Below are 27885 nucleotides of genomic sequence, written 5' to 3'. Positions count from 1 at the left end.
TTGAGACTGAGATCTCGCTGCCTTCTTCCCCTTAGAGTTGAAATCTTATTGTTTTCTGCCTCGGAGCTGGGATCTCTCTGCCTCCTCCCCCCGGACCGAGATCTCTGTCTTCTGAAAACCATCTCTGCACATGCTAGTCCCAGGTAGGTCTGAACCCCCAAACCCCAATTCTGCTGGCTGCCATCTCCATCGTGGCCCATCTTCCCCATCTGACCCCTTGGTGAGGGTCAGCCAGGCTGGCCAGGAGCAGGCCTCCTAATTGGGCCTGGCTCTCTGGTCTGCCCCTTGCCTCTGCTTCATGTTGAGGCTCCCCTCACATCCCCAAGGTCCTGGGGTGCCATTCCCACTGTTACCATGGGGCAGCTGACCCACCTTCCCCTGTCACCCATAGTATCAGATGGAGGGAGAGCTCTGAGTAAGGAGTCATGGAGACTCTGCCTGGTCTCCTCCCATTTGGGACCCCAAGCTCTTCCTACTTCTGGGGTCTCAGTGGGAGGATGGGGGAGGGGCAGGAGGCCAAAGACAAGGAGTCTCCTCCTGCTCAGACCAAGTTCACTTCCAAGCCGGTCCCTCCCTGCTCCCCTCTTTGGAAGTGCTCTGAGGCTCTAAGCTCTATAATTCTGGGCAGGTCAGCATCCAGCCTAGGAAGAGAAAGCAAAGTCAATGTCTCCCCAACACCAAGATCCTTCTCCCTCCCCAGGCCAGTTTGCAGACAACCAAAGGCTATTCCAAGGAGAGAGCCTGGAGCCAGAGAGAATGACCCCGGGGACCCAGAGACCCCCATCCCAGGTGAGTGCAGCCCATCCACAGACCTGACCATCATCAGCTAAGGTGGAATCCAGCAGAGCCAAGGAAGCTTTATCCTGTCAGACAGAAGTTGTCCTGTGCCGTGCTGTCAGCAGAGCAGACATGGTCCTCCTGGTTCTGCTCATTTCCTTCTGCCTCAGACCACCCCAGTCTTCTCTGATTTCTCTGAATCCCTCTCACTTGTCATCCTTAGGTCCAGTCAATGAGCATTTAGACAGGGGCTCCTCTGTGCCAAGCACCATGCCAACCTACTGGGGATGCAAAGGAAGGTTCCAGCAATAACAGGCCCTGCCCTAAAGGGGCTCACAGTCTAATGGGGGAGACAGTGTGTCAGCAGCTGGGTCCACAGAAGGTCTCTACAGTATGGATGGGAGGCAGCCTCAGAGGGCAGGCTCGAGCAGGGTCAGGGACCAGGAAAAGCTTGTGTTCAGAAGGTGAGATGTGAGCTGAGATGGGAAGGAAGCCAGGAGGGGCAGGGGAGTAGAGGAAGGACACTCCAGGCATGAGAGACAGCCCCTGAAAGGGCACAGCATCAGGGATGGAGGGCCTTGGTCAAGGATCAGCCAGGAGGCCAGTGTCCTTGGGCCAGAGAGGAGGCAGAGGGAGGGAGGTGCAAGAAAAGTGGAAAGGGGCTTGGGGCTGGTGCTGTGGTGTCTGTTCTGTGCCAGGAGCCTTAGAAATATTAAATCATTTGATCCTGTGGGGAGAATTGTCAGGGTCCTTGCCAGGGACGTGCAGAATAAGGGAACACAGGTTGAAGCCAGACAGGTACATGGCAGGTTGTTGACCCACTCAAGAGTGATGGACACTTGGTTCCTGTGATCTCACAAATCACATGTTATATGCATATATATAATTATGTGCATATTTGCATGTGTGTATATGTACATGTGTGTGTACATATACATGTTTGTGTATATCACTTGGAACCGTTTGCCTTCAGTCCCCTCCCTTTCACTCTTTTTCTCCTTCATTCCAGCTCTCCTGCACTTCTTCTCCCTCTGACCTCTCAGCGTCTCTACCTTCATGCTAGATCTCCTCCCTCCTAGCATCTCTCACTGTCTCTCTAGCTCTCCTGTAGCATCCTCCTCTTCTACCTTTTCTCTCTGTAGCAACCCCCGCTTCACCGTAGCGACCCCCCAGCATCTCTGCCTCCCAGGCTATATATCCCTTCTCTGCCATCAAACCTCAGCCTCACCTCACCCCTGCACGCCAAGCTAATTCATTGGCCGAGCCCAGGACTGGAGGGGGCTGTGCCCCTCCACTGCTCGCCCAGGCCTCCACACGTGCTGGGCCTGTGTGAGCCCAGGATCTCCCAGGTATACCCCCTTAGGGCAGAGGGAGCTGGGGCTTTTCCCCAGCCATCCAGCTCCAAGGCCCACTGGGCTTCTCAGCTCAGCTGCTGAAGCAGAGGGGGAAGGGTGCCAGCCCAGCTCATAGAAAATCCCTGAGAGCCTGGGGCTAATTTTTTAGCTGCCCACAGAATCCAGAGAAAATGTCTGGAGCCTGGAGATGGGTCATCTTTGCTGGCATAACCAGGAGGTCAGTGTCATTGGAGGAAAGACACCCAGTGCTGAGGATAAGGTGTGAGAAGGATGAAAAAGCAGGTGATGTCTAGGTCGTGATGCATGTTGAAGGCAGGAGAATTTGGTATCTCATCCTGGAGGTGATAGGGAGCCACTGGGGTTTATAGAGTAGGGGAGTAACATGGTAGGCCCAGCAATTTAGGCACTTTAGTCTGTTGGCTAATTGGAGGATGCATTGGAATGAGGAGTGTCTGGAAGCAGACTGACCCACCAGGAGGCTGCTGTAAGAGTCCAAGGGTAAGGTGATGAGGGCCTGCCCCAAGGTGGTTGCAGTATCAGCAGAGGAGGGGGTGGATTGGAGAGATATTGTCCAGGTGGCATCAACAGTATTGGCAACAGGTGTTGGGAAAATTTCTAAGTCCGACAGAGGAACAGAAACAACAAAGTTTACAGGCTGAAGCAAACAGGTTTATTGAGAGAATTTTAGTCCCACAATAAAGCCGGTCATCCAGGGGTTGAACCCAGAGTTACAAACTCCATGGGTTTATATACCCTTCAAAAAGTTGCACTTATATAACATAGTATTAATCTTAATTAGTTGCACTTCTAAAATTAAAGCATATTCTTAGGAAATCTGAGAAACTGCCTAGTGACCATAATGTCAGCATTTTCCAATACTCTTATCAAGGTCTTATGATGACAACAGGGTGGGTCATAGTCATGCTGCATGACCCCCTCCTATTATTGAAGCATGCCACTGGTGAGCTGCATGAACTCCTTGAGTCAAGCATGTCACTCGTGGTTTCTAAAATACGATATTGCTGACTAGTGGATCTTTTGATATTACTTAATACTTGATATTGGAAAATTAGTCAGAAGAGAGACTTAACCTATTTATATAATCATAATAAAATAATATCTAAATTTAATAAATAACATTTTTTAGTTAATATATTGATTTTTATCTTAATTAAATCACTTACAACTAAGGTAAATCTCTTAAAACTAAAGGATGGGGAAAATCTCACTCACACAGGTTGGATAAAGGGGATGAGAGATAGGAGTCAAGGATGGCACCTCAGTTGTGAGTTTGAGGGACTGGGAGCATGGGGTTGCCCTGACAGTGATAAGAAAGGGGGAGGTGGGGGAAGTTTTAGGGAGAAAGATAATGAGCTCCATTTTGGCTGTACTGAGTTAAACATGTCTCTGAGACATCTACTGAGGATGTCTGAAAGGAAGTTGAAGGAGAGGCAGCTCAGGGTGAATGGCCTCAATTCTCAAAGCAAAATAAAATCAAGACACTTAGATGAGAATGTTTGAGGAGCCAAGGATCAGTCAACACTTATTAAGTGCCTACTGTGTGCCAGGCATTGTCCTGAAGTCTGGAGAGTCAAATATAGAAGAAAGACAGTCCTTGCCCTCCAGTAGCTTATACTCCAAGTGAGGAATACAGCTCAGAAAAGGAAGCTGCAAAGAGGGGTGAGGAGAACACCCTAGAACTCGGGCTGGTGGAGTATTCCATCCCAAGCCCATACTTACTGCTTTAATCCCATACTGAGAGGGGACTGAGGAGGGAGACAGCCATTTCCCAGCATGCCTCACTGTGACCTCACTCCCTGTCTGGGCCCCTCCTGGTGTCATTTCTAGAAGATGTTGTTTCTCTTCATGAAGCTGATCCACTGAGGTCTGTCTCTTCAGCATCAGTGGTTGGAGCATAGCCTTGTACCGCTGGGATCCTGAAGTTTGCCTTGGGTTCCAACAGACGTCATCCTGTCATTTTGGAGAGTCTGCCCCAGGACCACTTTTCTCAGCCTTGGATTGACTAGGGGGGCTGCTCCATTCCTGCTATGAGAGCCATGTGCACAGCAGTGTATGTGGTGACCACCTGAACTCACTTCACCCATTGCCATCCAGTTCAGTTCACTGACACCCAAGATGTCCATGTCTCCATCTTCTGTTTGACCACATCTGGCTTGCCTTGGTTCACGGATCTAATAGTCCTGTGCAATACTGATCTCCACACCATTGCACTTTGCTTTTGTCAACAGACCCATCTGCAGCTGAGCTTGCTTTTGGCTTTGGCCCAGCTGCTGCATTCTTTCTGGGGCTACTTGGGGTTGTCCTCTGCTCTTCCCCAGTGGCACATTGGGCTCCTTCTGGCCTGAGGGGCTTATTCTTCAGTGTCATCTCTTCTAACTGTTTAATCCTTTCTTTCGGTTTTCTTGGGAAAAATACTGTAGTGGTTCGCCATTTCCTTCCCTAGTTCATCCCACTTTGTCTGGTAATCCAGCATGGCATAGCTCCTAGTTTCCTTGAGCCCCTACACAAGCCCCTCTGCCACAACAAGGCAGTGATCCAGGAGGGGGCCACATAGTAGGCCCTCAATACAAGTTTGGTTCTTTGTTTCCTCCATAGAAAATATGTACAAGGTCATTTGCTGAAATCCAACAGAGAAGTTGAACCATGAAAGGCTTCTTGCAGAAAATGCGATTTTACACAAAATTGAAGGAATCCAGTGAAACCAGGAGGCAGAAACAGGAGGAGAGGAGGAGGGCAGCAGGCAAGGCATGGGGGTTGGGGGGGCATGATGGGGAGGAGCCATGAAAATTCTGTTAAGAGATGGAGAGTCACCTGTGAGAAATAGCAAGGAATCCAGTGTCACTAAATCCTGAGAACATGGAGGGGAATAAGGGAGGAAGGAAGGAGGATGGTGGTGGAAGTAGTAGAGGAATAGAGGAGGGGGAAGTTTTAGGAGTGACCAGCCTTGGGGGTGGTAGCCCAGGTGGAATTCCAGCCTTGGTGTGGATCATGGAAGATCGGAAGGAGTCCAGGGCAGAAGAGGGGTCATTCCAGTGGCAATGGTGTTCTAGATGATGGAAGGCAAGGCTTGGGGGAAAGAAGCAGACAGGTTCCTAAGGTCCTGGGCCTGGGTACTGCTGGTAGAAAGCTCTAATTTGGCGGCTTTAGGGTCAGAGCAGGGTGGGGCTCTTGGAGCTAGAACCCACCCAGAAAGCTAGATCAAAAGCAGAGCCCTTAGACCCAAGATCCCTATGCCTTCTTTCCTTGATGATAAGATCTCTCTGCCTTCTTCCCTTGGACCTGAGATGTCTCTGCTTATCAGTTTTGTTTTTTTAAAAAGTATTTTATCATTTCCAGTTAAATATAAAGAAGTTTTCAACATTTGTTTTCTTTTTCTTTTTTGGGGGGGGGTGGGCAGGGAAATGAGGGCTAAGTGACTTGCCCAGGGTCACACAGCTAGTATCAATCAACATTTGTTTTCACAGGATTTTTAGTTCCAAATTTTTCTCCCAACTTCCCTCCTCTCCCTCCTCCCCAAGACAGAAAGCAGTGTGTATAGGTTGTATATGTACGATCACATTAAACATATTTCTACATTAGTCATCTTGTGAAAGAAGAATCAGAGCACAAGGGAAAAACCTCAAAAAAGAAGGAGGTAAAAAAAAAAAAACAGTCCAAAAGCAGAAACAGTATGGTTGAATCTGCATTTATAATTCACAGTTCTTTTTTCTGGATGTTGAGAATATTTTTTATCGTGAGATCTTTGAAACTGTTTTGGATCATTAAACTGCTGAAAAGAGCCAAGCCTATCACCATTGTTCATTACACAATGTTGCTGTTAATGTGTACAAAGTTCTCCTGGTTCTGCTCCTCTCAGCATCAGTTCATGTAAGTTCTTCCAAGTTTCTCTGAACTCCTCCTGCTCATTGTTTCTTACATCACAATAGTATTTCATTACATTCATATACTACAACTTGTTTAGCCATTCCCCTATGGATGGGCATTCCTTCAATTTCCAATTCTTTGCCACCACAAAGAGAGCAGCTATAAATATTTTTGTGCATGTGGGTCCTTTTCCCTTTTCTGTGCTCTCTTTGGGAAACAGAACTTGCAGTGTTACCTCTGGATCAAAGGGTAAAAACAGTCCCATAGCCCTTTGGGCTTAGCTCCAAATTGCTGTCCAGAATGGACAATGCATTATTGTTCCAATTTTTCCACAGCTCCTCCAACATTTATCATTTTCCTTTTTTGTCATATTAGTCAATCTGATAGGTGTGAGGTGGTACCTCAGAGTTGTTTTAATTGGCATCTCTCTAGTCAGTAATGATTTATTTGTTTGTTTGTTTTTTGGTGAGGCAATTCAGGTTAAGTGACTTGCCTAGGGTCACACAGCTAGTAATTGTTAAGTGTCTGAGGCCGGATTTGAACTCAGGTCCTCCTGAATCCAGGGCTGGTGCTCTATCCACTGTACCACCTAGCTGCCCCCATCAATAGTAATTTAGAGCATTTTTTCATATGGGAATAGATAGCCTTGATTTCTTCATCAGAAAACTGTCTGTTCATACCCTTTGACCATTTCTCAGTTGGGGAATGACTTGGATTCTTATAAATTTGATTTAGTTCCCTATATATTTTAGAAATGAGGCTTTTATCAGAAATGTTAGCTGTAAAAATTGTTTCCCAGTTTTCTGCCTCCCTTCTAATTTTGGCTGCATTACTTCTGTTTGTATAAAACCTTTTTAATTTAATGTATTCAAAGTCTTCCATCTTATATTTCATCATATTCTTGTGTGTGTGTGTGTGTGTGTGTGTGTGTGTGGCAATTGGGGTTAAGTGAGTTGCCCAGGGTCACACAGCTAGTAAGTGTTAAGTGTCTGAGGTCGGATTCAGGTACTCCTGAATCCAGGGCTAGTGCTCTACCCACTGCGCCATCTAGCTGCCCCTCATCATATTCTTTATCTCTTGTTTGGACATAAATTGTTTTCCTCTCCATAGATCTGAGAGGTAAACTATTCTTTCATCTCCTAATTTATCTATGATATCACCCTTTATGTCTAAATCTTGAACCCATTTTGACCTTATTTTTGTATACGGTGTAAGATGTTGGTCTATGCCTAGTTTCTGCCATACTATCTTCCAGTTTTCCCAGTAGTTTTTATCAAATACTGAGTTCCTATCCCAGAAGCTGGAGTCTTTGGGTTTATCAAATAGTAGATTACTATAGTCATTTACTATGGTGTCTCCTGTGCCTAACCTATTCCATTGATCTACCACTCTATTTCTTAGCCAGTACCAAATAGTTTTGATGTCTGCCACTTTATAGTAGAGCTTCAGATTTGGTACAGGTAGTACTTCATATTGTCTACTGTTACTTTAAATGGAATTTCTCTTTCTATCTTTTGCTGCTGAACTTTTTGGTCATGTATAGAAATGCTTATGATTTATGTGGGTTTCTTTTATATCCTGCAACTTTGCTAAAGGTGTTCATTGTTTCAAGCAGTTTTTTAGTTGATTCTTTAGGATTCTTTAAGTATACCATCATATCATCTGTAAAGAGTGAAACTTTTGTTTCCTCCTTGCCCATTCTAATTCTTTTAATTCCTTTTTCCTCTCTTATTGCTATAGCTAACATTTCTAGTACAATATTAAATAATAGAGGTGATAATGGTCATCCCTGTTTCACCCCAGATCTTACTGGGAAGGCCTCTAACTTATCTCCATTACATATAATGTTTGCTGATGATTTTAGGTAGATACTGCTTATTTTTTTTTGATCAATCAACATTTACTAAACTTATTAAACCTATATAGGCTGGGTACTGGGGATACAAATATAATCAATAAGATAACCCATACTTGAAAGGAGTAGTAGTAAGGAGGATTTCACTTTAGAGAGGGAAGAAATAATATTTAATTTCCCCTAAAGAAAAGGAGAGAAGGGTGGATTTTGCTATGCAGAGAAAAAGGTAGGAGACTGGAGTTGGGTCACTTAAAAGTGGGGAGATTGGCACTCCCTCCCTGCCCCACTCAGTAGTGGTGTGGGGTCTGTGAAATCCAAACTGTAGGGGGTTGGAGGTTTCCAGATCAGGTTTGAGGGGGAAGAATCCAGATTGGGAGGAAGCCGGGGTTTCAGGAGAGCCAGGCTGTGTCAGGCAGGAAGGTGGACCCCAAGGGTCTCAAACTGGGAGTAATTTTGGCTATGGTTTTACATGTAGATTGGTTGGATTTCTTTCCTGATGAGGGTTATCCCCAGAGAAGCAACAGCAATGTCGAAATCAAAAAGGGGAAACTGGCCTTCCAACTGAAGATGCCTGGGGCAGAGCCAAAAGCATAGGATTTAGGCACAGCTTCATTGGGGTTTCCTTTCCTGCCTGGGTCAAACCACATCTGAATACATTTGTCACTGCCCCAGACAAAAGAGCTTGCATTGTAAGAATGACTTCAAATATTCTCACATAGGGAGGCTGGTGTTGGAAAGTAAAATGTGAAGGGATGGCAGGCAGCCTTAACTGGGCCCTCCTTAATCCCTGAAGGCCAATTCCAACCTTTGTGCCAGTTCTCTTTGCAGGTATAGGAGGTTTGGCAGTCCTCCCACCACTGGTTACAATCCTCCCTGCACAGAGGAACATTCAGGATCTGTTCCTTCCTCCAACTTGAGATCACCGGCTGGATCCAGGGTCCTAGGTTGGGGGAGCACGCATAGAGACATGTGTCCTGGATAAAGTAGTGTTTGCAGGCTGGGGTCATCATCCCACAGTGGTTATAGTTGAAGTGGTACAGTAGGAGGTGTCTTCATGGGTGGCACTGCTGTGTTTGCTGTGCAGCAGGCTCTTTTCTTCCATGGGCTGCACTGGTTATGAAGGTTATCTTCTCTGCCAGACTTGAACTTGTGGTGCTTAGCATCCAAGCAGATGTTGAGCAGATCATTACCCTTCTGAAGCCCTTCAGCCATGGCCATGAGGTCCAGGAACAGCAACCCCTATCCTAGTTGAGTCATGGTTTGAGGGACATGGCTCCAGTAGCTTCTCAGAGATTCTAAAAAAATCTGGAGTGATACTGCTTATTATTTTAAGGAAAGCTTCACCTATTCCTATGCTGTCTAGTGTTTTGTTTTGTTTTTTGGTGAGGCAAGTGGGGTTAAGTGACTTGCCCAGGGTCACACAGCTAGTGTTAAGTGTCTGAGGCCGGATTTGAACTCAGGTCCTCCTGACTCCAGGGCCAGTGCTCTATCCACTGCGCCACCTAGCTGCCCCTCTACTGTTTTTAATAGGAATGAGTATTGTATTTTATCAAAGGCTTTCTCTGCATTTATTGAGATAACTATATGATTTTGGTTAGTTTTGTTATTGATGTGTTTAATTACAGCATTGCATTCTTGGTATAAATCCCACCAGGTCATAGTGTATTCTACTGCTAATGAATTGATGTAATCACCTTGCTAATATTTTATTTAATATTTTTACATCGATATTCATTAGGGAAATTGGTCTATAATTTTCTTTCTCTGTTTTGGCTCTGCCTGGTTTAGGTATCAACACCACGTTTGTGTTATAAAAGGAATTTGGTAGAACTCCTTCTTCACCTTTTTTTTTTTTTTGTATAGCATTGGAATTAATTGTTCTTTAAATGTTTGGTAGAAATCGCTTGTAAAGCCATCTGGGCCTAGAGACTTTTTCTTAGGAAGTTCATTGATGACTTGTTCAATTTCTTTTTCTAAAATGGGCCTATTTAAGGATTTTATTTGCTCTTCAGTTAACCTGGGCATTTTGTATTTTTGTAAATATTCATCCATTTCATTTAGATTGTCAAATTTATTGGCATACAGTTGGGCAAAACAGCTCCTAATTATTGCTTTAATTTCCACTTCATTGGTGGTGAAATCACCGCTTTCATTTTGGATACTGGTAATTTGGTTTTTTTCTTTCTTTTTTTTTTGATCAAATGAACCAAAGGTTTATCTATTTTATTGTTTTTTTTTTCTGTAAAACCAGCTCTTAGTTTTATTGATTAATTCTATAGTTTTCTTGCTTTCAATTTTATAAATTTCTCCTTTGATTTTCAGGATTTCTAATTTAGTATTTAACTGGGGATTTTTAATTTGTTCTTTTCCTAGCTTTTTTAGTTGCATGCCCAATTCATTGATCTCCTCTTTCTCTTTTGTATTCATGTAAGCATTTAGAGATATAAAATTTCCCCTAAGCACTGCTTTGGCTGCATCCCATAGGTTTGGTATGTTGTCTCATTATTGTCATTCTCTTGGATGAAGTTATTGATTGTTTCTATGATTTGTTGTTTGACCCACTCATTCTTTTTTTAAAATTTTTTTTTATTTTAAGTGAGGCAGTTGGGGTTAAGTGACTTTCCCAGGGTCACACAGCTAGTAAGTGTTAAGTGTCTGGGGCCGGATTTGAACTCAGGTCCTCCTGAATCTAGGGCTGGTGCTTTTATCCACTGCGCACCTAGCTGCCCCCTACCCCTGCTTTTTTGAAGTCAGCTGAAGCATAATATATTCTGCTCCAACCTTTTATCTTTACTCTGTGTGTATCTCTCTGCTTCAGATATGTGTCTTGTAAACAACATGTTATAGGATTCTGATTTTCAATCCACTCTGCCATACTCTTCCATCTTATGGGAAAATTCATGCCATTCCCATTCACAGTAAAGATTATTAACTGTTTTTTTCCCTCCACCCTATTTTCCTCTTTGTTTGTACTCTTTCCCATCTTCTTTCACCCTATTCCTCTTCACCAGCATTTTGCTTCTGACTACTGCCTCCCCTAATCTGCCCTCCTTTTTATCAGCCCCCTCTCATTTTTCTTTACCCTTTTCTTCTCTGCTTCTGCCCTCCCCTCTCTCAATACCACCCTTTTCCCCTTCCCCTTTTGGTTCCTTAAGGAGTAAGTTAAGTTCCTTTAGACAAATGGGAGTGTATTTTATTCCCTCCCTGAAACAACTCTGATGAGAGTAAGGTTGAAACAAAGCTCAACCCTCCTTTCTTTCCCTCTATTGAAATGGGTTCCTTTTGGGCCTCTTCATATGATGTAATTAACCCCATTCCACCTTCCTCCTTCCTCTCTTCCCCTTAGTCTTCTGTCTTTCTTTCTTTCATTCTTTCTTTTTTTTTTTTGGTGGGGCAATGAGGGTTAAGTGACTTACCCAGGGTCACACAGCTAGTAAGTGTCAAGGGTCTGAGGCCGGATTTGAACTCTGATCCTTCTGAATCCAAGGCCTGTGCTTTATCCACTGTGCCACCTAGCTGCCCCCCAAGTCTTCTTTTATTCTGCCCCTTAAGTTTCTTTATATCATCACATCAAAATCAATAAGAATACCTTAACAGAGATACAGATGCCAAGAGTTAAAAGTATTATCATCCCTCATAGGTATGTAAGCAGTTTAACCTTTCCCCCCTCAAACCCCCTTGTTTACCACTTTATATTTTTCTTGAGCCTTGTATTTGGAGATCAGATTTTCTGTTCAGTTCTAGTCTTTTTCTCAGGAAGCCTTGGAAGTCCCCTATTTCATTGAATGTCCATGTTTTCCCCTGAAAGAGAATGATCAGTTTTCCTGGGTAGTTGATTATGGGTTGTAATCCAAGCTCCTTTGCCTTCCTGAATATCAGATTGCAAGCCCTACCATCCTTTAATGTTGAAGCTGCCAGGTCCTGTGCAATCCTGACTGTGGCTCCATAATATTTAAATGGTTTCTTTCTGGCTACTTCTTGTATTTTATCCTTCACCTGATAATTCCTGAGTTTGGCTACAATATTTCTTGAAGTTTTCCTTTTGGGGTCTCTTTCAGGAGGTGATGGGTGGACCCTTTCAATGATGATTTTATCTTCTGGTTCTACAATTTCAGGGCAGTTCTCCTTGACAATTTCCTGGAATATGGTATCTAGACTCTTTTCTTGATCATGGCTTTCAGGTACTCCAATAATTCTCAGATTGTCTTTCCTAGATCTATCTTCCAGGTCAGCTGTTTTTCCATTGAGGTATTTCACATTTTCTTCTATTTTTTCAGTCTTTTGATTCTGCTTGACAGATTCTTGCTGTCTCATGGAGTTATTAGTTTCCATTTGCCAAATTTTAATTTTTAAGGCATTATTTTCCTCAGTAATCTTTGGCACCTCTTTTTCCATTTGGCCAATTGTTTTCTCCCGTTTAGCAATTTTTTTCTCTCATTTGGCCAAGTGTATTTTTTAAGGAATTATTTTCCTCAGTCAATTTTTGTGTTTCTTTTTCCAGTGTAACTCTCATTTCTTTTTCCATTTTTTCTCCTATCTGTCTTATTTTCTTTTTAAAAGCCTTTTTGAGTCCTTCAAAGAAGGCTTTTTGGTCTTGAGACAAGATCATCTTCTCACTTGAGTCTTCCCTTGTAGACATTTTGACAAACTCATCTGAGTTTTAATTTTGGTCTTCCCTTTCACCATAGAAGCTGTCAGTGGTAAGGGTCCTTTTTTGTTTCTTGTTCATGTTGTAGCCCATTTTTAAACTTATACAGTTGAAGTCTGCTTCTGGGGCACAGGGGTCACTGTTGCAAACTTCTTACTGCTCTCAGCTGCCCCAGTATTAGCTCCCCCACTCTCAGCTGTGTCAGATTGCAGCAGTGTCCAGCTGCCCACTGATCCAAGCTGAGCAGTTCTGAGCAGTGCTAAGCTGCCCTCCCCTTTCACCCAGGTGAGATAGACCTTTCCTGAAATCTTCTAAATTATCTCAAGTAAGAGGATTGTGTCTATCTGTCTTTTTCTAGGTTCTGTAGTTCCAGAATCTCTTTAGAGGCTTGATTTAGTATTGGTTTTGAGGGAAATACAGGAAAGCTCAGGCAACATCCTGGATTCTCTCCACCATCTTGCCTCTACCCTGGAACTCTGCTTACTACTTTTTGAGATAAGATCTCCCTGCCTTCTCTTGGAGTTGAGATGTGTCAAAATGCTTGGTTGATGTGATGGAGACTGATGGAAGCTTCAATGAGCTGAGGCTGGTTGTGGAAATCTGCCAGTGACCTGCAGAGATGATAATTCAATCAATCCAACAGGCAGAGTGTGGAAGGAGCCTTGGAGAAGAATATTCAACAGTCTAGGTTGTGATGTGGTTCCTGGGACATCAAAGAAGACTTGTAAAGTGTGGTCAGCCATGTTGGAAGTAATGCAGGAGAGACAACCCCCAAAGGAGAGAGGATCCTGGAGGGGAGGAGGGTCAACCTTGTCATCTGAAGAAGAGAGATTAGGACTGAGAAGATACCAGCAGATATGGCACTGAAGAGATCAATGGTACATTTAGAGAGAATACTTTCAGGAGACTAAAGAGGAAAGCCCATCTGTAAGGGAGTGAAGAGTGAGAGACAGAGGAAAATGGAGTTCAGAAAGAGTTTTGAAGGAGTTTCGCTTAGAAAAAGGTGTGAGAGAGAATGATAACTCAAAGGGTGGTAAGGATTTAGTGAAGGGTTCCATAAGAGTAGGAGAGACAGGTGTGTTTGAGTTCAGTAGGAAAGTAACCAGCTGCTAGTGACAGGTCAAAAATTTGAGAGGGGAGGGTGAGGGATGATTGAGGTTGGACATTGTGGGAGAAGACAACATCGATTGCCCATGTGATGTAGGAGGCCAAAAGGGGTTAACAGAAAAACCTAAGACCCAAACTCTAATTCAGATATTAGCTCTAAAAGGGAGTTTGACCCCAGTTAATGGACAACTTGTAAGTCAGGATGCTGGGTTGTCGTGCCCACATAAATCAGTACCCATAATGGGAACAGAGGGGCCTAGGCCAAGGAGACCTGACTACAACAATAAAGGAAATGACAGCCTATAGAAATTCAGACTAGATATAAAAGAAAAATGAAGGTGTTTTGAAACTAGCCATGGGAACCAGAAAGAGACATATGCAGAAAAGGCCAAATTTGTCCCCAGATTCGCCTTATGACATATAAACCCCCAAAACCCACCTCCACTGAAAAAGGTACCCACCTTGTGGGTTGGCTTAGGACCCCAGGAACTCCAAATTAAGATAAGCTCTCTCCTGTAACACCCCAAGGTGGAGAATATTTTAATGGGTAGAACAGGCCCTCCCCAAGGTAGAGATTATTGTAATGAGAATGATAAATTAATTTATCTATACTATAAGTATAACTGTCTTTCCTTACTACTCAAGAGATACCTTTCCACTTCTCTAGTTCTCTCCCTGTGGTCACTCACAGTATTGCAATAAGACTTGGGAAACTGAGTCACTGAGTCTTGTAATTCTTTTGGGGATGACTCACAATCAATTTGACCCCAAATTCTATTTCACATCGCATGTACATGGTTGGCCTTAGCAAAGATAAGGGCTCCCACTTTCTTTTTGTTTGTTTGTTTTTTGTTGTTGATTTTTGTTATTTTGTTTCATTTGGTTTCATTTTGGTTTTTTAGGGTGTTTTTGTTTTTTTTTATGTTTAGAATTTTATTTTTCAAATAAATAAAATAAAACAAAAATAAATTTTGACACCAATTTTTTTAAACTTTGTGTTCCAACTTTTCTTCCTCATATCCTTTCCATTCCCAACCCCAAGAACTGAAGCAATTCAATATAAGTTATACATGAGTAGTCATGGAAAACATCTCTACATTAGCTAGGTTGTGAGAGAAAACAGATCAAAACAAAACTTCAGATTAAGGAATTATCAAAGAAAAAATGTATTTCAATCTGTTTTCAGATATCAGTTTTTTCTCTATAGATGGATTGCAATTTTCATAAGTCCCTCAGGGTTACATTGGATCATTGCCTTGCTGAAGATAACCACTTGCTTTCCAGAAGATTATCTTACACTGTTGCTGTTATTTTGTATGCAGTACATTTTTCTCTGCTTCACTTCATGTGGGTCTTTCCAGGTTTTTCTGATAGCATCCTGTTCATCCTAACTTTTATATAGTACCTTAAACTTGACAAAGAATTTTCTTCACAATAGCCCAGCAGAGTAGGTACCATATGGTTTGCTGTTGTAGTCAATCATCATAACTATTTCCCTCCATCCTATTCCCTTCCCATGATATTTACTCTATTTTCTATCTCCTTTTACCCTATTCCTCCATAAAAAATGTTTTACTTCTTTTTTTTTTTAGGTTTTTTTGTGTGTGTGTGAGGCAATTAGGGTTAAGTGACTTGCCCAGGGTCCCACAGTCAGTAAGTGTTCAGTGTCTGAGGCTGGATTTGAACTCAGGTACTCCTGACTCCAGGGCCAGTGCTCTATCCACTGTGCCATCTAGCTGCCCCCAAAAATGTTTTACTTCTGACTCTCCCCTACCCTGCTCTACCCTCCCTTCATTCACCCTTCCCTCCTTATCCTCTTCCCCTCCTACTTTCCTGTAGGGTGAAATAGATTACTCTTCCCAATTGGGTGTGTATGTTATTCCCTCCTTGAGCCCACTGATGAGGTTAAGGTCTTTGAGCTAATTCTGTGATCAAAATTTTCCTTCTTCCCTCCCTCCTCAATGCTCCCTATGAAATCAAGCAATTCAATATATGTCATACATGTGCTGTTATGCATAACATCTTTACCTTCCTGGAAAGTGTTTTGCTTTTTACTGCTCCCTCCCCCAAACTTCCCTTTCTCCTTTCCTTCTTCCCCCCACCCCCTTATCTCCTTCCCCTCCCACTTTTCCTCAGGGCAAAAATATATTACTATACCCACTTGAGTATGTATTTTATTCCCTCTTTGGGGCTGCCACTTTCTTTCTTTCTTTCTTTTTGTGAGGCAATTGGGGTTAAGTAACTTGCCCAGGGTCACACAGCTAGTAAGTGTCAAGTGTCTAAGGCCGGATTTGAACTCAGGTTGTCCTGAATCCAGGATGTAGGTTAGAGAATCAATTACAGATCAATTATTAATCAATAAAAGGACTGCCTTCCTATAGTAATTGCCCACACTAAGAATAAAGACTATGGAGTGAAGAATCATGATTCACAAAACCCTAAGGAAAATGAAAAGTTTGTAAATTCTTGGGAATCTCAAAAAGTGAATGGGAAAGAACAAATTCTTTAATTTCTTTTCCAGAAATTTTGCAATAGTAATAGAGGAAGCTAAATGTGAGATAAGGAGAAGAATAAGAGTTTAAGTCAATGTCTTAATGAAGAAATCCAATAAAATAATAATAAAAGAAAAACAAATCCAAATGATGAATAAATGAAAATACAATTTTATCCACATGGCAGAGAATATTATTAATAGAACCAAATAACAGAATTATTGGATAAGGGGGGTGAAATATAGAAGTCAAGGAAGACACACAAGTTATAAGTTTGTGGCACTTGAAAATAATAGAACTAAGAAAGTAGGTCAAATCATTCTACTAGAAATGGAAGAAAATTAATTGGAAGAGCATCAAAGACCATGTGCAATGGCTAATCATGTGATCTCTATGCAGCAGATTGGAAAAATAGATGGCCCCTCACAGGAATTAACAGATTAGGCCCATCTCTTGTGGCCATCAGTTTGCCACAATTCATTCTCTTGACTCTTGATCCCCAGCATTCTAGAGTTCCAGGGATCTATTTCAATCATTCATTCCTCATAAATATTCTGTCAGTATCTTTCTTGGGAATTAGCTCATAGTTAGCCCATCATTGTTACTCAATTCTATGTAACTACACATGAAAATTAAGGAAAAAGGGAAAGCAAACATAAAGCAAAGACAGAAGCTGTTTCGTGTATGACACATCATACCTTGTGTCAGTCACCTCGTGCCCTCAGTAGAACAATGCATAACTCTTCTTCACTTGACTGGCAACAGTTCTGTACCACTCAGTTCAGCCAAGATTGTGAGCACTATTTCTTTTTTTCTTTTTTAAGTGAGGCAATTGGGGTTAAGTGACTTGCTCAGGGTCACACAGCTAGTAAGTGTTAAGTGTCTGAGGCTGGATTTGAACTCAGGTCCTCCTGAATCCAGGGCCGGTACTCTATCCACTGTGCCACCTAGCTGCCCCATGAGCACTATTTCTTAAGACTCCTTCATGCTTTCGTCTCACTGAGACTTTATTTCAGACTTTCAGGAAATTAAGTAGAAAGCGCCTTTTCTTTGCTCTCTCTTCAGTGACCACAGGTAACCTTCCCCCCTGGAATACCCAGGACTTGCCGGCTTCTCACAAACCCTTCATAGCATTTTCTTAAGATTTCACTTATGACACTTCTCATGAGGAGGAATTTCACCTCACCTTCTCTCTTTCTCCACAGACTCTCATCCCTCCCTGGTAGAGCACATACTTTCTCTGTGCTTTCATAGGGAGAAACATTCAGTAGTAAGATATTTCTCCAGCTTTTATTCCTGCATCATTGTCACTTCAAATATAAAATGCTTTTCTCAACTTGCATTGGGCTCTTAATGACTATGGTTCCAAGTATTGGCTCTGACACTCTTAAAGGTGATAAGTGTTTGGGGCAAACCTCTTCTGCTTCCTGCTTGAGGTGGATGAGGGTTGGACTAGATGAATTCTGGAGTCTCTCTGCTCAATTTTTTGATTTTTGATGTTTTAGGAGTCGGTGACATTCAAGGATGTAGTTGTGCACTTCACCCTGGAGGAGTGGTGCCTGTTGGACCATTCTCAGAAAGAGCTGTACAAGGAGGTCATGCTGGAGAATGTCCAGACCTTTCTCTCCCTGGGTAAGGACCTTTGCCTCTGGTAACTCTGAATCTGCCATTAAAGCAGCGTCTTCATTCCCTACCTGCTGGGCAGGGTTTGAGCCTCTGTCGGTTATTTGAAAGGCAGAAGTGCTGGTGTCTCCACAGGGCCCTTCTGCTGCCTGGCTTTCCTCTGACAGATCTTTGAATTATGTGAGGGGAAGCTGGCATTTCCTTTGTTCCTCACAAAGTTGCCAGTATTAGAGGACCTCTGATTCAGAGCTCCTTATAGAGGTAATGTGCAGTGTAACCTCTAACTGGAGGTGAATTTTGTCTGCAAAATCTCTCACAACTGTTTATGCAGTGTTTCCCTGAAGATGGGCAGTGAAGGGAAACCCTCTACCAGCTGAGGCCTCCCTTTCTCTTTAAGAAGGGTATAGAATTTAGAAAGGTCTTCTTGTTAACAAGCATCACTTTGTAGCTCATTGCTCCTAATCCTGCCTAGTGTTGTGTCTGAAATTCAACAGTGAGATAAACTGAAGCACTTCTGGGCAAGATCACCTTTGTTAGCAAGGGAATGCTGCCTGCCAGTAAAATGGACCATTGCTCTACCTCTGGCCAAAGATCCCAAACAGACAGCTCCCCTTGTATAGGTTTTGGGGAATACAGAGCAAAGAACAGAACAGGGAGATCACATCATGGGATTGAAGAGAACATCATTGGTTATAGAGCTGAGGCAGAGGGAGAAATATGATAGGTTGGTGATGAGGGCCTAGCAGCAATCCCCCCCTTCTTCCCTGTGACTATGAAGTGGTCATTGTTTGGAACACCTGCTTAGGTCTCAGAGGCAACAAACTAGCGTTTTGAACAGCAAACCAGACATGCTTGAAGGATGGCTTGGTGTCCTAGATGTTAAAGTCAGCACCCTAGTGCATCCGTCAAGCATGGCTAACTTCCTTGAGCCAACGATGGATCAGTGATTGACAGGAGAGCTGGATTTTAAAAGATAACCCATTAAAGACCAGCTGGATTCTGAACTAAGTTCACTGAGAAAGACCCATGACCCAAGCAATTAAAGGACAAAAGCTTTTACTGAAAAAATCAATTCATTGTCCATAGACTTAATAAATAAATAATGCTAAACCAATTTATTCTTCTCACTAGTATAACAAGTTACTTTATTCTCCATCATTGTTCCCTTTAATTGTAGCATATGTGCTTTGTAAAACAGGGGAAGCTATAAGCATTTGTATAGACTTACTATGTGCCAGGCACTTTGCTAAGTCATTTGTAAGTATTTTCTCATTTGATCCTTACAACATCTCTGATTTTAGTACTGTCATCCCCATTCTATAGCTGAGGAAACTGAGGCAAACAAAAGTGAAGTCATTTGCCCAGAGGCACACAGCTCCCAAGTGTTTGAGGCTGGACTTGAAATCAAACCTTCCTGATTCCAGGCCCAGGCCTCTTACCACTGCATTTCCAGCTGCTTCTAATTGCTACATAATTGGAAGCTATGGAGCACCTGTGAAAGAGGTGGCCAAAGATGGGATTTTCTGATTGCCAACTGCATGATCCCATGATCCCCCTCCGAAGATCCTGACATTCATTACCATGGAAATCCTCCTCCTTGAAGAATCCTGGGAACCATCCTGTGGTCCTTGCTTGCCCCTCCCCATTGCCTGAAGAGGCCCACATTCCACATTTCTCCCCATCCTCATCCTTTCCTCATTCCCCATGCCTAGGGCTTCCAGTTTCCAGAGAAGACCTGACCTCTTCTCAGGAAGGGGGAGCACCATGGCTTCTGGAGCCAAAAGGCCCAAGGCACCTTTGTCCAGGTGAGTGAGGTGTAAGCAGCTGTATGAGAGATGTTTGTGTTGTAGTGAAGGGAGTGCTAGCCTTGGGGACAGGCAGACCTGACCTGGAAATTCCTGTTTAGATGCTTTTTAGCAATATGATCCCGAGCATATCACTAACCTCAGAGCCTCAGTTTCCCCATCTGTAAAACAAGGTGTTTAACCTCCATGGCCTTTCAGTTTCCTTCCAGTGATAAGTCTATGATCATGTGTAGGTCACTCCTTGGAACTTTGGGGCACAGAACTCTCCTGAAATCATTCAAAAAGGGCTGCAGGTCTCCAATGGGAATGAACACTGTCCTAGATTTTCTTCAAGTCAACAAACCTTTATAAAGCACCTGCTTCATTCCAGGGATACAAAGAAAGAGTGAGAAAATAATTATTAACCAATATATGGGGAAATTCAGCTTCCCCTTTTTGTTACTTGCTGTCAGCCAGACTCACTGTGCTCCTTGGGACCACACCCAGATAGTAGCCAGCCTGCTGGCCTGGTCTGGGCAGGGTCCAAATTCTTTGGATTCTAATCCAGCCAACAGTTCAGTCCTTCAAACCTGATATAATCTACCTTCAAATACCTGAAACAGTTAGATCTGATTGCTGGAAAATGACCTGCCTCTTACTAAAAAGGGAAAAAAACCTGGAAAAGTAGCCATGCAGTCTCATTCAGAGTCTCTCTCTGTGTGTGTGTGTGTGTGTGTGTGTGTGTGTGTGTGTGTGTGTGTCTGGACCACAAGAACCTAGGGCCCTGCTTGGTCAATCTCTGACTAGTAGAAATTGATAAAATCATAATATGTTTGCCCCAAACTGGTGTCTCTTATAATTATTTTGCCTGTAACAAAAGGGACAAGCTCTGCTCTCAAGGACTTCACAGTCTAGTAGGGAAGACAACATGCAAACAACTTTGAATAACCCATTATGCTCAGGATGAATTGCAGCCAATCAGGAGAGGGAAGCCCCCTTGGCTAAGGAGGCCTGGAGAAGACTTATTGTAGAATGAGGGATTGTAGGTGAGGCTTGAGGGAAGCCACAGCAAGCAGGAGGGGCAGCAGAGAGAACATGGAGTCAGGAGATGGAATGTCCTGGTCCAGATAGAGAGGAGGCCTGTACCACTGATTATTGAATGTGTGGAGGGGAGTCAGTGAAAGAAGACTGGAGAGGGAGGAGAGGGGCAGATGATGAAGGACTGAACAGCCAAGCAGAGGACTCTATATTTGGTCCTTGTGACAGGGAGCCAAGGGAGTTTATGGAGTAGGCAGTGACAGGAAGAGAGGAACATTTTATTTAGGAAGGCTATCTTAAAGAAGTGATGGAGCAAAACAGATACCATTATACCTTGGGGAAAAACATTTTTAATGGGTGGTAGTCCTGTTTGGGTCTGAGATCTGGAAATCAAAAAAATAGATTTGAAGGGGTACACTAGGGTAGTTATTATACTTAGTCATTTAATAAATAATATGAAAATTTAATATATACTGAGCAAATAGAAATATATATATCAGTTTTAATACAATATAAGAGAAGTTAGTTTGAACCCTGAATGTTATTACATGAGAATTAAAAAGAAATATATTTCCCAACAGTCTATGAAATTGATGAATGACCATGTGATCATTCATTAAATCTGAGCACTACGATAAAGCAGGAAGATTATCTGTGATTGACAACATAAAAAGTAAAGATTTTTAAAAAGGATTTTAAAAAGGTGTTAACAGTGCAATGGGGAAGGAGCACATCTAGTCACAGGGGCTGTAGGATATTTATTAATGGCTTTCTATGAATTTGAGCTAATGTCATATTTCAGTGATTGATTCTGCCTATTTAGGTTTGAAACTTCTTTTTGCCTGGAGAAATAGAATAACATTTGGTTTCCTTTCTGCCATTAGAGGGGAAATTATATATATATATATATATATATATATATATGTTTATTTGTTTCTTCAGATGCAGTGACCAGGCTTACAATGAAAGAGATGAGTACAATCTTGAGCATTTCTCTGGAAGAATCTGGTCAGCTAAGATTCATGAGTGACAATCCCTATGACTTCAATGTGAGAGAAATCTATGACTCTGATATCAAGATGGATAAAAATCCAAAGAATCCATGTGAATTTGATGAAGTTGGAAAGAGATTCATACAATATTCCGTCCTATATCACTGTGAGACAGTGTCCCCAAGGAATAACTGTTTTGGGTACAGTAAATATAGGGAATGCTTTACTGAACAGGTAGAACTTATTCAGTCCCATGAGAAGTCTCCTGAAATACAACTGCATCAAGGTAATCAACAGAAAATGACTTTCATCTTGAATTCAGACCTCACTGGACATCAGAAAAGTGAAATTGGCAAAAAGCTTCATCTATGTAATGAAGGAAGGAAGGCCTTCAGCCAGAACTCTAAACTCATTACTCACCAGAAAACTCACATTAGAAAGGAGCCTGATGACTGCAATGAAGGTGGAGCAACCTTATCCCTTCATTCATCTCTACCTTCCCATCCTAGATTTCATACTGGAGAGAAAACATGTTCATGTGATCAGTGTGAGAAGGCCTTTCATTTGAACTCAGATCTAGTTAGACATCAGAAGATTCATACTGGAGAGAAGCCTTATAAATGTAATGAATGTGGGAAGGCCTTTGGCTACAGGTCACGCCTTATTGGCCATCAAAGAATTCACACAGGAGAAAAACCTTATAAATGTAATGAATGTGGGAAGGCCTTCTGCTACAAATCAGTCCTTATTGGGCATCAGAGAATCCACACTGGAGAGAAACCTTATGAATGTCAAAAATGTGGAACTGCTTTCCGATGGAGCATCAGTCTTGCAATACATGAGAGAATTCACACTGGAGAGAAACCTTATGAATGTAATCAATGTGGAAAGACTTTCCACCAGAGTTGCAATCTTGCTGTACATCAAAGAATCCACACTGGAAAGAAACCTTATGAATGTAATCAGTGTGGGAAGGCCTTCTGCTCCAGATCAAGCTTTTTGCACCACCAGAGAATTCACACTGGTGAGAAACCTTATGAATGTAATCAGTGTGGAAAGACTTTCCAACAGAACTGCAGTCTCACTGCCCACCAGAGAATCCACACTGGAGAGAAACCTTACAAATGTAATGAATGTGGGAAGGCCTTCTGCTCCAGATCAAGCTTTTTGCACCATCAGAAAATTCACACTGGAGAGAAACCTTATGAGTGTAATAAATGTGGGAAAGCATTCCAACGTAACTCTGACCTTGCTGCCCATCAGAGAATTCACACTGGAGAAAAACCTTATGAATGTAATCAATGTGGAAAGGCTTTCAGATACCTCTCTAGTCTTGCTAAACATAAGAGAATCCATACTGGAGAGAAATTTTATGAATGTAATCAATGTGAAATGGCTTTCACAAACCACTCCAGCCTTTCTACTCATCAGAGAACCCATACTGCAGAGAAGCCTTATGAATGTAATCAATGTGGAAAGACTTTCCGACAGAACTCTAATCTTATTGCACATCAGAGAACTCACACTGGAAAAAAACCTTATAAATGTAATCAATGTGGAAAAACTTTCCGAAAGAACTCCCATCTTGCTGCCCATCAGACAATCCACACTGGAGAAAAACCTTATGAATGTAATCAGTGTGGAAAGGCTTTTACAAGGAGGTCTGGTCTCATTACACATCAGAGAACTCACACTGGAGAAAAACCTTATGAATGTAATCAATGTGGAAAGGCTTTCACTCAGCGTTCCAATCTTTCTGTACATCAGAGAATCCACAAAAAAGAGAATCCTCATGAACATGATCAGTGTCAAAAGGCTTTCCAATGGGACTTCAGTATTGCTGATTATCAGAGAATCTACAATGAAAAGAAACCTTATGAATGTAATCAATGTGGAAAGGCTTTTACAAGGAGATCCAGTCTTGCTGCACATCAGAGAATCCACACTGGAGAGAGACCTTATGAATGTCATCAGTGTGGAAAGGCTTTCACTCAGAGCTCCAATCTTTCTGTACATCAGAGAATCCACACAAAAGAGAATCCTTATGAAGATGCTCAATGCAGAAAGACTTTCCTATGGAACTCCAATCTTGCTGCACATCAATCAGAGAATCCACACTGGAGAGAACCCTTATGAATATAATCAATGAGGAAGGATTTTGTGATTCACTTACAATGTAGCTAAACATCAGAAAATCCACACTGCTGAGAGACCTTCTGAATGGAATCAATGTGGAAAGTCTCTAGTCTTGCAGAACATGTGATCATCTTGTTACAGAGATACTTCATGAGTGTCATGAAAATGGTAGAGCCTTTAATTAGTTAACACTCTAAGTTTATTGATCATGAGAGAATCTACAGTGGAAAGAAACTTGAGGAATAGAATAAATGTGGTAAAGTTTTCAGGCAACAATCACCTCTTATTTCCCAACAGAGCATTCATACTAGTTAGAAATCTCATCACTGGGCATTGAAATGAAGTACAGAGCTTATTTCAACATCAGAAAAATCATTCTAAGGAGAAGCTTTGTACAAACTCAATTAAAGAAGGCCTTCAGCCAGAGATCATCTCTTCCTTTTCAGCAGAGGGTTCATAGTGGAGAGAAGACTTATTAGTGTTCTCAAAGAGGACATGCTTTTCTCTGGAAGAGAGACATCAGTAGGCAACAATAGCCATATTGGAATGAAGGCTTATAGAAGCAATATTTGTGGGAAGGAAGAGCTTCTTTCACCTAGAGCTGATACTGGACTGTATGTTGGAAAACTCCTATTAGAGATAAAACTCTTGGGTTTGATTAACAAGACAAGGTCATTTACTGCAGGACAGACTCCATTAAAAGTCACAGTATGAGAGATCTCATTAGAAATCCCAGATTTCATATTGTGCATAAAATCCTATAAATGTAATGATTTTATCTCTGAAATCCTGATGTTTCTCAATAATCCTCTAGTTCATGGCATTCATATACTGTGCCTTCTTCAGCCCTTCCCCAATTAATTAGTACTCACTTTGTTTCCTGTTGTTTGCTGGCAAAAAAAAAAAAGTCCTCATATAAATATTTTGATATCTGTTGGACATTTATGTCATGCTTTCTTTCAACAGGTAGGTGGCCCAATGGATAGAGTTCAAATTTGGTCTCTGAAAGTAACTAATTGTATTACCCTGAGCAAATTACCTAGCCTATTCCTGCCAGAGTTTACCCATCTTTAGAATCAGGATAATTAGAGCACCTACCTCCCAGAGTTGATGTGAGCATCAGATGGGACAATATTTCTAAAATGCTCTCCAAAACTTAAATCACTATGGAAATGCTAGATTTGGGGGAGGGTGGGATGGCAGGGCAATGAGGGTTAAATGACTTGTCCAGGGTCACACAGCTAGTAAGTGTCAAGTGTCTGAGGCCAGGTTTGAACTCAGGTCCTCTTTATCCACTGTGCCACCTAGCTTCCCCATTGCTAGAATCTTTAATGTTTATCATTGATTGGGTTATAAGTTTCACAGTGAAGTCAGCAGCCTTAAACATAAGGATAGCTTAGTCACTTTCTTTTAATTCATATTGATATTCCAAACAGTGTAGATGAAGGCATTACCATTACTTGCATTACTCTGGGTTGGAATCAGGAAGTTTGAGGTTCAAATCCTGACTCAGGTACTCTCTAGCTCTGTAACCCTGGACAAGGGACAGCCTCCCCGTGCTTTGCTTTGCTCATCTCTAGAATGAGATGGGCCCCAGCTTCTATAGTCCCTTCCAGCTCTAAAGATGTGTTCTCCTCAAGAGTCCATTCATCTGTCTCTGTCCACACCCTCTTCCACTGTTCTAGGAAGGAGGCCCAGCAACACCAAATCTGAAGCTGTACTAGCAGTAGTCATCCAGACTCTTTTGTCCTCCTTACAAATAAAGATCTTGAGAAATGGAATTGATCAGGTGTGGAATAAACAAGAAAATGAATGTAGTAACTATGTGTTCAATGAATCCAAAGACCTCCCCTATGGAGCTAGGACTTATCAACCACTACAAAGTGCTGGAAACACGGGAAAGTAATCTGGCAGGAAATAGATATAGACTCTGACATTTTAGGCCAAGATTAGCTCCTAATGAGTTCATGACTTAGATGTGAAAGGTCACCTCAGATACATTAGAGGAACCAAGACAAAGAGACATCTCTGCCTAGTGGAAAAGTGGTGATGAACACAGGAAAGTATGTGGCCTTTTTTTTGGTCACACACAAGGAATCCAAAGCATCTAACATGTAAAGGGAGGCAATTAAAGGGGGGGGGGGATTCATAGCAATTTTCCCTCATTGAGGTCTTAAATCCAAGGTCCATAAACAGGACACCTCGATTCCATGCAGCTTTGTAAAGAATGGCTGAACAAATTTTGGCATATGACTGGTGGAAGATGAACAGGTAGCTTCACTGAATGAATGGAAGAATTGTATAAACTTCTGCAGACTGCAGGGAGTAATTGATGATAATCACAACATTGTGAAGGCCAACAACTATTGTTGTTTGGAAGCTCTCACACCTCTGATTATTGTAATGCTCAACTGTTAGAGAAGGGGAGTTACAAAGGTCTGTGCCACCTACCTCCTGATCCAGAGGTGATGGATACAAGATGTGCATTAAAAAGGGCATGTTAGTGTATAACCTATATCTGAATGCTTCCCACCTCAGGGAGTGGGGAGGGAAGGAGGGATAGAATTTGGTTCTCAAAACTTTCAATAAAAATGTTTTTTAGAAAAAGGTACATGTTAGGAATGGGTAGCGTGGGAATTGATTTTGCAAGGAGTAGCTAGGTACCACAGTGGATAAAGCTCAGGCCCTGGATTCAGAAGGACCTGAGTTCAAATCCAGCTTCAGACACTTGACACTTATTACCTGTGTGACCCTGGGCAGGTCACTTAACCTTCATTGCCCCAGGGGGGAAAAAAGGGAATTGATTTTGTTTGACTGGACTTTCATTAGCTTCTTTTTCCCTTCAGTTTTGGATAGGAGAGAATAGTAAAGCGAGAGGGACTACGAATAGGACTTTTCTCCCCACAGTCTCCATCCACCAAAAATAATAAAGGAAATGGATGGATTTTAATATTACATGCAATAGAACAGAAGGAAATCCAGAAGTAATGAGAACAGCTTTGAAAGTACCATGCTGGAGGGCAGCTAGGTGGCGCAGTGGGTAAAGCACCAGCTCTGGATTCAGGAGCACCTGAATTCAAATCCGACCTCAGACACTTGACACTTACTAGCTGTGTGACCCTGGGCAAGTAACTTAACCCTCATTGCCCCCCCCCCCCCAAAAGTACCATGCTGAATTTTTTTATTACTAAAAATGAAAATCAAGCTATGCATATTAGAACTGGTTTCATGTACAATCTTCTTTATCTATTTTATGATCTATGTAAAATGTTCACTTGATTTTATGCTTTTGAATTTCAAAATAAAATAATTAAATATTGATTATTTCCTTTTCCTCCAATTATGAAGGCATGATAAGAAATGGCAAAAATATCTTAATATGACTTTATCTTTTATCAGTGCTTTGGAACATGTTTTCATGTGTCATTTTATGGTTGTCAGGACTTTGGAAAACTTCCTGTACCATTAGCTTTCATCTATTGGCAATGGCTCCTGTTACATAAGGTTGTTTGTTCTCTCCATATCTTGGATATGTAATGGAATGTACTAAATTTGATCATTGACAAAGCTATGCTAAGGTTTAGTAAAAAATCCAGCAATTCAGTTAAAGAAGAAGAATCCAGCTTTCCAGACCAGAATCCAGCTTCCTCCTGATGACATCTTACCACTCCAAGAAGACAAGAGAACTGAGAAAAGACTTCCAAAGACCCCGAAGGGACCTTAAGGACCCCTCCCACCCTCCCTAGTTTTGGCCATAAGCCGGCTAATTCGGTGGATTTTCCAAATACCCCCCCCACGGACTTTCCCTTTGTCTAATCTCCCTTAAAGACTTTAAGCCTCTAAAAGTCTTGCTTTAAACAGAAAAGCCAGCCCAGTTTAAAGGGCAAGATGCTTGAATATTCTACTATCCCTTTGATTTTTCTCATCGGAATGTATTGGGACAGCATAACATCCCGACTTAGAGGAATAGTTTACTCAATGGTCCTTCATAACATTATTGGTTTTTTCCTCATTCAGGCAGCAAAAAGTTTTTTGTATAATAGTATACGTGAGAATCTTTGGGAAAATACGTTTAATATAAGTAGAAATTTTATGCCTGCAATTGAAATACCTTTATCCATAGTTCATACGACTAAGGATTTTATTTTTTTTTGTTTATTTTTTGTTATTGTTATTATCATTGTTATGATATG

General features: G+C 42.0%; 1 protein-coding gene and 1 pseudogene across 1 annotated transcript; one reads left to right on the top strand and one right to left on the bottom strand.

The window, feature by feature from the left end:
• Positions 1 to 5: 5 nt before the first annotated feature.
• LOC122750467 (zinc finger protein 2 homolog) lies at positions 6 to 26800 on the top strand. The gene is made up of 5 exons (XM_043997201.1): positions 6 to 143; positions 701 to 789; positions 17625 to 17751; positions 19455 to 19547; positions 21507 to 26800. The coding sequence occupies exons 1-5, from the start codon at positions 131 to 133 to the stop codon at positions 23690 to 23692; spliced, it is 2508 nt and encodes an 835-aa protein (XP_043853136.1). The 5' UTR covers positions 6 to 130; the 3' UTR covers positions 23693 to 26800.
• Positions 8376 to 9129, bottom strand: LOC122750468 (annotated as a pseudogene).
• Positions 26801 to 27885: the final 1085 nt, after the last annotated feature.

This window comes from Dromiciops gliroides, chromosome 3 (genome assembly GCF_019393635.1).
Source record: "Dromiciops gliroides isolate mDroGli1 chromosome 3, mDroGli1.pri, whole genome shotgun sequence".
Classification (NCBI taxonomy): Eukaryota; Metazoa; Chordata; class Mammalia; order Microbiotheria; family Microbiotheriidae; genus Dromiciops; species Dromiciops gliroides.
The sequence above is the reverse complement of the archived record's forward strand: the minus strand, read 5'-3'. Positions and strand labels throughout refer to the sequence as shown.

Excerpts from the sequence above, each read along its gene's own strand:
- LOC122750467 (XM_043997201.1), top strand. Across the intron at positions 790-17,624 it reads CCCAGAGACCCCCATCCCAG|GAGTCGGTGACATTCAAGGA; the intron begins GTGAGTGCAGCC and ends TTGATGTTTTAG. Across the intron at positions 17,752-19,454 it reads CCAGACCTTTCTCTCCCTGG|GGCTTCCAGTTTCCAGAGAA; the intron begins GTAAGGACCTTT and ends CCCCATGCCTAG.